Source organism: Nicotiana tabacum, chromosome 22 (assembly GCF_000715075.1).
Source record: "Nicotiana tabacum cultivar K326 chromosome 22, ASM71507v2, whole genome shotgun sequence".
Taxonomy (NCBI): Eukaryota; Viridiplantae; Streptophyta; class Magnoliopsida; order Solanales; family Solanaceae; genus Nicotiana; species Nicotiana tabacum.
The window spans coordinates 65635458-65646190 of NC_134101.1; the positions used below are offsets into that span (position 1 = coordinate 65635458).

Sequence of the window (10733 nt, forward strand, 5' to 3'; positions counted from 1 at the left end):
ATTATATAAAAATGACACTTATTTTGAACCAAAATAAAAGGGCAAAATAGTCACTTATTATGGACCAGAGCGAGTATCTCGCATTGTCTTCGCCTTAAAGTGCTGGATCTATCATTGAATAAAAAAATGAACCCTCAAATTTCCTCTTACTACCCCGGCGGGAAAAAAACAGTACTTTTCTACCCAATGGTCAAATTCGGATATGCACGTGACGTGCACATGCTAGCTCAATTGCAGGCGTCTCCTATGTCAACGGATACCTTATATTTAACGGCTAGTTTGTTCTCAATTGACCGCTTTTCCCTACTCTCTCCTCTCTCTCGCAAGAGAAAGTAGCTTTTCTTTTTCTTCTTTTCCCAATATTAATACCACTTTCTTGGCGATCAAAGTATCATTTTTCAGTAGAAAAAAGAATTGATCGTCATTCCATCTGTTTTGCCAAAAGAAAGTGTCTCAAAGTTCATCTTCAAGAATTCACAGCCCATTGTGAATTTCATCCACAATTTTGCATATTCTTGCAAATTTAATTAAGGGACTTAGTGGGTTTATTGTTGGAATGTGGAGGAATAACGAGAGTGATCATATGACTCAGGCAACAAGGGGTTTCTTGACCCCACCGCCGAAATGGAGATCGCCGGCGTCGGAAAAGAACCAAAGGAGGCCAACTCATGCACAGAGTGCTAAACCTGATCTTTTTCATGTTATTCATAAAGTTCCTGCTGGTGATTCTCCTTATGTCAGAGCCAAACATGTTCAAGTTAGTGCATTTTTATTTTCTACTTTCTTTTTATGCTGCATTGGCCTTTTCAATTCTGTTTTCTCTTCCTTTCTTGTATTTCTTTTACTTATTTGCACTGATAATTTCTTGTTGTGAGTCTTAATTATCTTCTTCTTTTTTCCCATATTTTGGAATTGCGCCTTATCTTAGTAATCTGTAGATAAAATCATATTGTTAATGGTTGTAAAATCGAATAATAAAATTATCAGATCATATCAATGAAGAATTTATGGTTAATTTATCTAAGTTATTATATATGTATAGGCCGAATGTATTTTGCAAAGCCAGGTGAATTTTCAATTTTGTCTTTTTTCTTGATATATCCTCTTCATTTCACGTAATACCCTTGTGGGGTTTATAGAAAATTTGTTTTTGTATTTATTTACCCTGGAAAGCCTTCAATCAGATTAGGTGCTTCACTAGACAGATTTCTCACTTTGGGCTAGTTACACAATCTTGGTGAGGAAATGTGTTCATTGTTTTTTCAACTAAGTTGTTTACTAATCTGTAATCAAATGGCAGTTAATTGATAAGGATCCAAGCAAGGCAATATCTCTGTTCTGGGCAGCAATAAATTCTGGTGACCGAGTTGATAGTGCCCTGAAAGACATGGCAGTTGTGATGAAACAGTTGAATCGTTCAGACGAGGCAATCGAAGCAATAAAGTCATTTCGACATCTTTGTCCCTCTGAGTCACAGGAGTCTATTGACAATATCTTGATTGAACTCTACAAGGTAGCTTATCATCTTATACTATTTGATTTTGCTTTAAGATTGAAGGAAAATAATAGTTCTGTATTGATGTTTGCATTATTTATAACCTACACTATTTCCTAGATAATATTAGCTAATATAGTAGAATGTGCTTCAAGACTGTAGGGAAATAATAGTTCTATATTGAAGTTTACATTGTTTTTAACTTGAATATGTATATCTTGGTTGTCTTATGCCTACACCATTTCCTAGATCATATTAGCTGATATAGTTGCGACTGTTATTGTAAAGAATACTAGTAGTTGTTATCTGTCCTCCTGTTGAAGGCTTAATTCCATCTAATTTTGACTAACACATTTTTTCCTAATTTATACAAACACAAATTAGATGTGAGTCACCGCAAAAAAAATAAAAAATAGATGTAACGGCATCTTTTTATAGACTTAGTCTTGACAGCCAATATTTGGTTTGGATATGCTTAAAGTTTGTGGAACTAAATAAATGAAAGAGAAAAATGAAGAAGGGGGAGTGAAAGGAAGCTGTATCAATAGCAACAGTTATGTCTTAGACACATAAACAGGTAATTCAAAAGAAAGGCTGAATTTACACCACTTATAGTGGAGGTGTTATGATAATATAGCAACCTATATTTTTTTACAATATGAGGATGCTGCTCTAATGATTGTGTGAATCCTGCAGTATATCTCTGTGACCACTTTGCTTATATTTGTTTTTCTGCAGAGATCTGGTAGGATCGAAGAAGAGATTAAATTACTTGAATTGAAATTGAAGAGCATCGAAGAAGGCATAGCTTTTGGTGGGAAGAAGACTAAGATTGCTAGATCTCAAGGAAAAAAAGTTCAAATCACAATTGAAAAGGAGTACTCGAGGTTGTACCTGCAATTACTTATCTTCAACTTCAGCATTATTTCTTGCCTGTCTAACATAGTGCAGATTGTTTTGGAATTTTCGACATAAGTGCAGATTGTTAGGGAACTTGGCATGGTCACATATGCAACTGAATAACTTTAAATTGGCAGAAGAGTACTATAGGTAATAATCACACAAAATTGAGCATCAGAGATGTGCCATTATTTGGAGAAAAAATTGGCTTTATATGGAAATTTCTTTAATGCAGAAAAGCACTCTCTCTCGAACCGGATAAGAACAAGCAAAGTAATCTGGCAATCTGTTTGATGCATATGAACAAGATTACAGAAGCTAAGTTTCTGATTCAAAGCATAAAAGCTTCAGATAGAAGGCAGATGGATGACTCATGCATCAAGTCCTTGGAGCGTGCCACTCAAATGCTAGCTGAGTTAGAATCACATGGCACTTGGAACTCTAAGGAACACGAGAAAATGCTAGGATCGTCCACATCAGATGGACATAATCGCAGGGGAAACAAGAGCACATATCCATCTCCATTTTCTGCTTCCGGACATCCAAAGGACTTTTTTACGCAACCTAGAAGATTTTCATGTTCACTCAATGACGGCAGTTGGTTCAAGAAGGATACTGTTAATGCTTGTAGTCGAAGACTGTTATTTGAGCAAACAACAAATAATGAGAATGTGCAGTCAGTGGCAAACCATAACTTCAACAATCTCATTTCTGCTGATGAGATGAGCAAAGGAGCGTCCCTTGTACGTGGACAAGAGTTCTCTAAGTCATCCAGAAATGGTGCTAACATGAAAAGTGAATCTGATTTGCAGCCACTTTGCTACAAACAGAAACAGAACTTTCCAGAAAATGATGGATCAGAAAAAATTTCTCCCGCAGAATCATCGGCTGATAATTCAAGTGCAAGAAAATTTTCTGAAGATGGGGGTAAAGATTGTCAGAGTTCCACTTTCACTTTTAGAGATGTGGTGACATTAACGGATACCACTGAACACTTAGAGAGTACAAACATGAAACCTTTAGACTTGGCCACATGTAAAAGCAAGAAGAGTTGGGCTGATATGGTGGAAGAGGACGAACTAGATTTGCAGTTCTATGAAACTCCAAGCAAATATGCCGATGGCAATGAGAATGTCGATTCCAATATTATTAATCTTAGCCAAAACATTGAGTCGTTGTGTCTGAGTGAAGGATATCATACACAACCTGGACGAGAAGTGAGGCGTTCCTTGTGCTTTGAACAGAATGACAGAAAAGAAAATTGTTCATCTAAATTCCAGGGGAAAGAGCTGAAATGTGGAAGCTTGAACTCTTTGCCACCTATAGGAGATATTGCTAATCACACTCCAGTCGAGTTATTGCGGAGGAACAGATTGCAAGTATTCAGAGATATAACTCCTGAAAGTCCTAAGCCTTGAACTATTATCATGTACAGAACTAAATAGCAAATACTGTAAATGGAAATGTGTTCTTTGATGCTGTAAGTCTGGCCTTATTCTTTGTCAGGTCTTATGATCGATTGACTTGCTAGAGATATCATGAGAAACATGTGTTGGTAAGTGTATAAAATCTTGAAGTGGTGATTACTTTTGTCCTTTCATTAGTACCACGCGCAGGTTAATATCTTTGTATCAACTGCTTCTAGAGTCTAATTAAGCAACTCTTATCTGATGATCACAAAAGTCCAATAAACATGATAATTTTCTTGATAATCCCGAACTGGTATAGCATTTTAAAATTGCAGCCGAGCCTCTCTGAAACAGAGTGAAGGAGGTCGAGGCACTTAGAATTTGGGGAATATTGAAGGCACAGCTTCATAGTTGAGTTTCTTGTTCCTTCCAAGTGAGATTCTTGTCCTAAATGTCGTGACTAAGTAAGTTGGGTGGAGCTTCAAATCCCTGACGTTGTCTAATTCTTTTTTGAAAGCCATATCTCACTTTTCCTGAACATATATTTCTGCCCGACTTGTGCTTGACTTATAAGAGCAGTCTGGATTTTGAATTTTGCAAAGCTAAAGGACAAGGAAAACTGCTTCTTGAAATATTCATAAGATAGTCCTATTTAAGTAGATTCTTTTGTTCATTTTCTTATGCTCTCCAGAATGGTCCTTCATCCCAGGCATATTTTTCTAATCAATAGAAGACAAGTAATTTCTTAGAATGCTCTGGTACCAATTAGTACTATTTACTTTGTTCAAGTTTCTTTACCTGCTTTGCTCAAAATTCCCTGATAGGTTCTATCTTGTCCATTCTTGGATCAAAGCAGGAGGAATCTACATGAGATTTGGTTTTACAAGGAAAAAACATGCCATACAGCACTTACACTTTTCATGCTTATTGGCCAAGAATTAAGGTGTTTAAGGTTCAAAATCCTTCTTTTGTTTACAGAACTGGAACCTGTCCTAAGAAGTTAATTATCCTTCGTTCTGATTTCTGAGATATCAACCCTCGTGCTTTTGGATATGTTAATCCGTAAAAAGTTCTATCCATATCAAATCCTAGTTCCTCAAGTCCATTGTCAGAACATACTACATACTAGAAGCTAAGGCATGTAAGTAGTTATATACTAATATTGTTTTAGTTATATGACGAGGTATTTATCTTAACGCATTGGGGATCGATAATGTAACAAAGAAGATATTGTAGAGTTATTTTCTTTTATTCAAATCGTAACGGGTTATTTTGTACCATTTTTTTTAAGCGCTTGTGGAGTAGCATCGGTTATCTGTCTTTAAAGTGGTATTACTACTCATTCTGGAGGTTTAATTGATTTAGCACTTTCATCTAACTGGTTTTTCATCCCAATAGTATCTAATACCTTCACATATTTTCCCACGAAAATGCTTGCCAATATGATTTTTTTTTTTTTTTTTTTGAAATGAAACTAAAAAGGTAAATTAGAAGCCATTCGTGTAATCTGAAAACATATTTGGCGAAAGTAACATTACATTTACCTTTTCACAAACGGTTCTTCATTAGTTCTTCTTACGAAAACTGGAAAATTTCAATGATTGTCAAAATGGCTGAATAAAGCTTAAAAAAATGCTAATATTCCTTTTAGAGTGTCCAAACAAACAAGGAGGTCCAGCATTTCTTGAACAAATTCAGAAAAGTTGTTAGCTTAGCCGCCCAAAATAATTTAAATTGTAGAAGATAATTTAGAAAAAAGAAGGCAGGAAACTTAATTTCTGTATAGTATTATCAGAAGAGATGATAAATTAATGCGTAATTGGTGCTTTGGTTTGTTAAATCATAAAAAGCATTTTTCTTTTATCAAGTGGTAAAGCACCAAGTCCACCATTACGTACCTACTCACTACTATAATTGCACTTAACAGCTCATTGGCCCTCAGTTTTTTGATTAATCCATATTGAAAAGCATCTTGGACTGTTCATATAAAAAATTAAAATCATTGATAAAGACAGCATAATAACTTTGTTTATCACATCATAATTACAAGCCACCACCTTCCCTCTCCTTTTTAAAGAAACTTAAACTTGTGGCTGTCCTTTATTGATTGGAACTGCAGTATTCTCTCCATTCACTTTTACTTTAAAGAAAAACAATCTTTTTTTTCTATTTTACCTTTATCATTAATTACTCATTCCCCAAATCATTTTCAAGACTTTTGGAAATGCTATCATTATTATGGGTAAAATTATAAAATACATGTCACTCAATTGATAACAAGTCATATTTGGTTTAATCAGATTGATCTTAGAAGCTTATTATCAAGATTACACATATTTATACCTAGCCAAACTTGGAGAGGTAAAAGACCCATAACAAAAGGATCCTTCATATATTATATATATAACATAATTTCTTTAACTCTAAAAAATAATCTGTAATTAAGCACAAAAGGATTTTTTGATTAACTGATGCAACTAACCATTAAGTCCATAGCTGACCATGGTTGTCTCTATCATAGATTCCACAGTCGGTTAAATGGTCGGTTCGAGCAACAATCATTTTGATGGACCCTATTATCATTTTCCTTATTTTGGTCGGCTGTATATCCTTATAACCTCATTCCTTCTTTCGATTTCTTTATGTTTTTATTTAATGGTGTATAATTTTTTTATTTCATCATATTAAATTGACCTATAATGATAAATAATTTCATAACCTAAAGATAAATTGATATAGTTGATTAAATTGTATTAATACTACTATAAAGGAGTTGTAATAATTATACATTGTTTGGTTTACTTTTCTATTCATGTAAAGTTAATCCTAGTATAAAGTTATACACCAATTTTGGTATAACTTTATACCACTATCAACATGGAATAAATAATCCATGTCTAATTTCTACATAGATAAAGCATCAAAAGGACAAAATTGTCATTGTTATTTTCTAGAAGCCTATGAAAATCAAGCATCCAAGGGTATAATGGCAAACTCATTAGTTTTTAGTTTAGAAATTAAACAAATATTTTAACTTGTATCTTGCATATCTAATTTTAGTGAAATGAACCAAACACTTAACAAGAAATAATATGTGTATTACTAATTCATAAATTATAATCCATGTACAACTTAGTTTTTAACCAAACGGCCCCTCAAAGTTCAATCCCTTATATCAACCAATTCCAACAAAAAGGATTCCATTATATGCCACGTGTCAGCATGCAAACAATTTGGAGGCACGCCTAAGGAACAATGACAGGTGGTTTCCAGCCCAAGGCTTTCCTCTTATTTAGTCCACTATATATATTGAAGTGGCATATAGCTGCTAGGAAATAAACAGTCTCACAAATATAGAGCTTTTAATTTCTTCTTCCTCAAAGAAAACATACAATTTTAAGAAGAAAAGATAATGCCGATTTCAAAAATTTCCCTCGGAAATTTAGCAGAGGCTAGTCAGCCTGATGCTCTCAAGGCTGCACTAGCTGAGTTCATTTCAATGCTCATTTTTGTTTTTGCCGGTGAAGGCTCTGGCATGGCCTTCGGTAAGTCCATGATTCAAGGCCTATTAAATGAGCATGTAAAGAATTTTTACACTATCACGGGTATTAGAACCTGTAATAATAACTATTGAAAATATTGATACTCTTCACAGGTAAACTAACAAATGGCGGAGCAGCCACGCCTGCTGGATTGATTTCGGCGGCTATAGCCCATGCCTTTGCACTTTTTGTGGCAGTTTCAGTAGGAGCAAATATTTCTGGAGGTCACGTAAATCCTGCGGTTACATTCGGTGCTTTCGTGGGAGGTCACATTACCCTTTTCAGAAGTGTTTTGTATTGGATTGCCCAATTGCTTGGATCTGTCGTCGCTTGCGTGCTCCTCAAGTTTGCTACTGGTGGATTGGTAATTAATTAATAAAGAAAATTACACTAGTATATGTGTTTGTACTGAGTTTATTCCTAAAGTTTTACTGATGAAATTACTTAAAAATAACGCAGGAAACATCAGCATTCGCACTCTCGACAGGAGTTACCCCATGGAACGCAGTTGTTTTTGAGATAGTGATGACCTTCGGGCTTGTTTACACCGTTTACGCAACTGCAATTGATCCTAAGAGGGGCAATTTGGGAATTATTGCCCCAATTGCAATTGGTTTCATTGTAGGTGCGAACATTTTGGCTGGTGGAGCCTTTGATGGTGCATCAATGAATCCTGCTGTGTCATTTGGTCCAGCAGTGGTTAGCTGGACATGGAACAGCCACTGGGTCTACTGGCTCGGACCATTTGTTGGTGCTGCCATTGCTGCTTTGGTTTATGAAATTATTTTCATTGGTGACAACACTCACGAGCAGCTCCCCACCGCTGATTACTAAGGAACAATTTCCTCCTTTCTTTCTCTAAAACCAAATGTTGGATATAATTAATTTAAGCTATGGTTTGCAAGGTTGTGGTTTGTTTTGCTGTTCGCTCTTTGTTTTTCGTTTCAGTACATGGTAAAAGTTCTGGGTTTTCTTAATTGTAAAATCGTGAAAAATCAAGAGATGCAAGTGTCGTGTTTAATGTTCAGGAGTTTGACTTCTCTTTGATATGGTTACTTGGATTAGCTATATTGTTTTGTTGTAGACAAACTAACATTAACAACTTGCTACCCCACCGTAGGAGTAGGCACACCAAATAAAGTAAAAGAAGTTAGAATAATATTGCACGAGAGAAAAAACATTGTATATCTCCAGGGATTTTCTGACGGGATAACTCTAGTAAATAGTTTAGAGTGCCAAGGAAGTTATTATTAAGTTCCACTTTCTGCAGTTAGAACATTCAAAATTGCTTAAAAACTCATCATTCATTAACTTGGCAACGATTTTTAAGTAGTCAAACAAAAGACAAAAGTCTAATAGGCTCTGTGCTCATTGCACCATACCGAGGGAGGCCCTCCGCAAGTACTTACTAAATTAAAATTTCTAAATATACCGCTGGTATCCGTCGGTATTATTAAATTATTATTTTTAATTTACCGATGGATATCCGTCGGTATTGATATTATTAATATTATATTATTTTATAATATACTAACGGATATCCGTCGGTAAGTAAAATTATTTGACCAACTACTGTCAGAAATGTACCGATGGCTTTCCGATGGGGTCCATCGGTAATTACCGAGGGATTCTGTTGGTTTATTTTACTGAGGAAGGATTTACCTACCTGCCACTTACCGACGGACTTCCTTTGGTAAAGCCTTGTTATCGAGGGACGTCCGTCGGTAAACAGGTGATTTTTAGTAGTGAAATTTAAAGCTAAACTGGATTAGATTAACTCAATATTCAAAATTTAAAATTTAAATATTCAAAAACTATACGAAAGTATTATAAATTGTAATTTTTTTCAGGTCAATATGATGAAAACTATATTTTAAAATGTTAGGTTAAAATTTATATAGTTTGAATCTCGAAAAACGAAAACATTTACAAAAGAGGAAATAGTATATAACTTAAACGCATGCAACTAATGGCCTAATAGTAAGGGTGGCAAGTGGGCCGGTCCAGGCCCGGGACCGGTCCGGGACCGCGGGCCAAACGGGCCAAACGAGCTAAATGTGCTAGGACTGTTTGGCCCGGTTTTAGTGGGCCTAGGCCGGTCCTATGATTTGGGCCCGTCAGGCCTGGGACCATTTAGCCCGCCAGGGACCGGACCGGTCCCTTAGCGGGCCAAACGGACCCAACGGCTATATTTAAAAATATTCAAAAATAGCCGTTGGCTATTTATAAAATAGTCATTTAACCCTCCCAACTTTGTTTTAACCCCAAACTTTTTATACATTTAATATATATACTATACTATACTATATATACATCTTATATATAGTATATAAGATGTATATATGGTAATTAGGAAACAAAAGAGAGTTGTATGTAGTTACTATTATTAAGAATATTTGAACATATTTCAAGATTGAATTGAAAGCTTGACATTTATGTGTATGTTCTTTGATCTCTGATATATGAGTCGGATTTTGAAATAGCTTATCGAATATATATATATATATATATATATATATACAACTTATATCGATATAAGATGTATATATATCTCGACTCAACTGTTTAAAAATAATTTCGAAAATAGAATTGCCTAAAAGTTTATGAACTCACGTGATGCCCATATGTGGCTGTTTTAACTAATGCTATGCTTTGTAAGTAGTTTCGATGTGTTTTGCGTTCTTACATATTCGTGAGTTGAAATTGTGTATTGCCCTTATGGCCATTGGAGAATCTGATGAAGAAACTGAGGTAAGTGTAATTCATCTCAAAGACAAGATTAAATTGTTGTCTTAAAAAAGGTTATCAGAGTTACTTCTAGAACTAATTGATGAATATAAGGATGTAAACAATGAAAAGGAACAGTTGTCTAAAGAATGTATGATTTTGAAGGCTAAGTGCAAAAACTTGGAACTTAGGATTAGTGAAACTGTATTATACTATACTATACTATATGTACATCTTATATAGCTTATATACTATACACTTAGTATATATATACTTTTTAGTAGTAACATGAAAGGACCAAAGTATGGTACTTTTTAAGATGTACGTATAGTATAGTATAGTATAGTATATATATATATATATATATATATATATATATATATATATATAAGTTATATTCGATATTAAATATTGAATATTAAAATTTAGGATGTTAAATAAAATTTAGGTCACAATTTTATAATAAAATTTACAAAGCATTGCCTTAGATTTTTTTTTTTAACATCCTTTTGTCTCTAATATCTATTTAAATTTTTTTTTATAAATATATGTTGGGCCTACTTAGCCCGCGGGCCGGGACCATTTCGCCCGGGACCAAACCGTCCCGGTCCCGGGCCGGTCCCTACAAAAAGCCCATTTAGCCCGGGACCGTTTGATCCG

The 10733-nt window shown here is 34.7% G+C and overlaps 2 protein-coding genes across 2 annotated transcripts; both read left to right on the forward strand.

Moving 5' to 3' along the window:
• Positions 1-390: 390 nt before the first annotated feature.
• Positions 391-3988, forward strand: LOC107820019 (protein POLLENLESS 3). Its single transcript, XM_016646226.2, has 5 exons — positions 391-757; positions 1301-1513; positions 2234-2382; positions 2477-2545; positions 2631-3988. The coding sequence occupies exons 1-5, from the start codon at positions 557-559 to the stop codon at positions 3811-3813; spliced, it is 1815 nt and encodes a 604-aa protein (XP_016501712.1). The 5' UTR covers positions 391-556; the 3' UTR covers positions 3814-3988.
• Positions 3989-7116: 3128 nt separating this feature from the next.
• LOC107820018 (aquaporin TIP1-2-like) lies at positions 7117-8373 on the forward strand. The gene is made up of 3 exons (XM_016646225.2): positions 7117-7349; positions 7460-7710; positions 7806-8373. Exons 1-3 carry the CDS (start codon positions 7217-7219, stop codon positions 8178-8180), a joined length of 759 nt encoding a protein of 252 aa, XP_016501711.1. The 5' UTR covers positions 7117-7216; the 3' UTR covers positions 8181-8373.
• The last annotated feature ends 2360 nt before the right edge of the window (positions 8374-10733 follow it).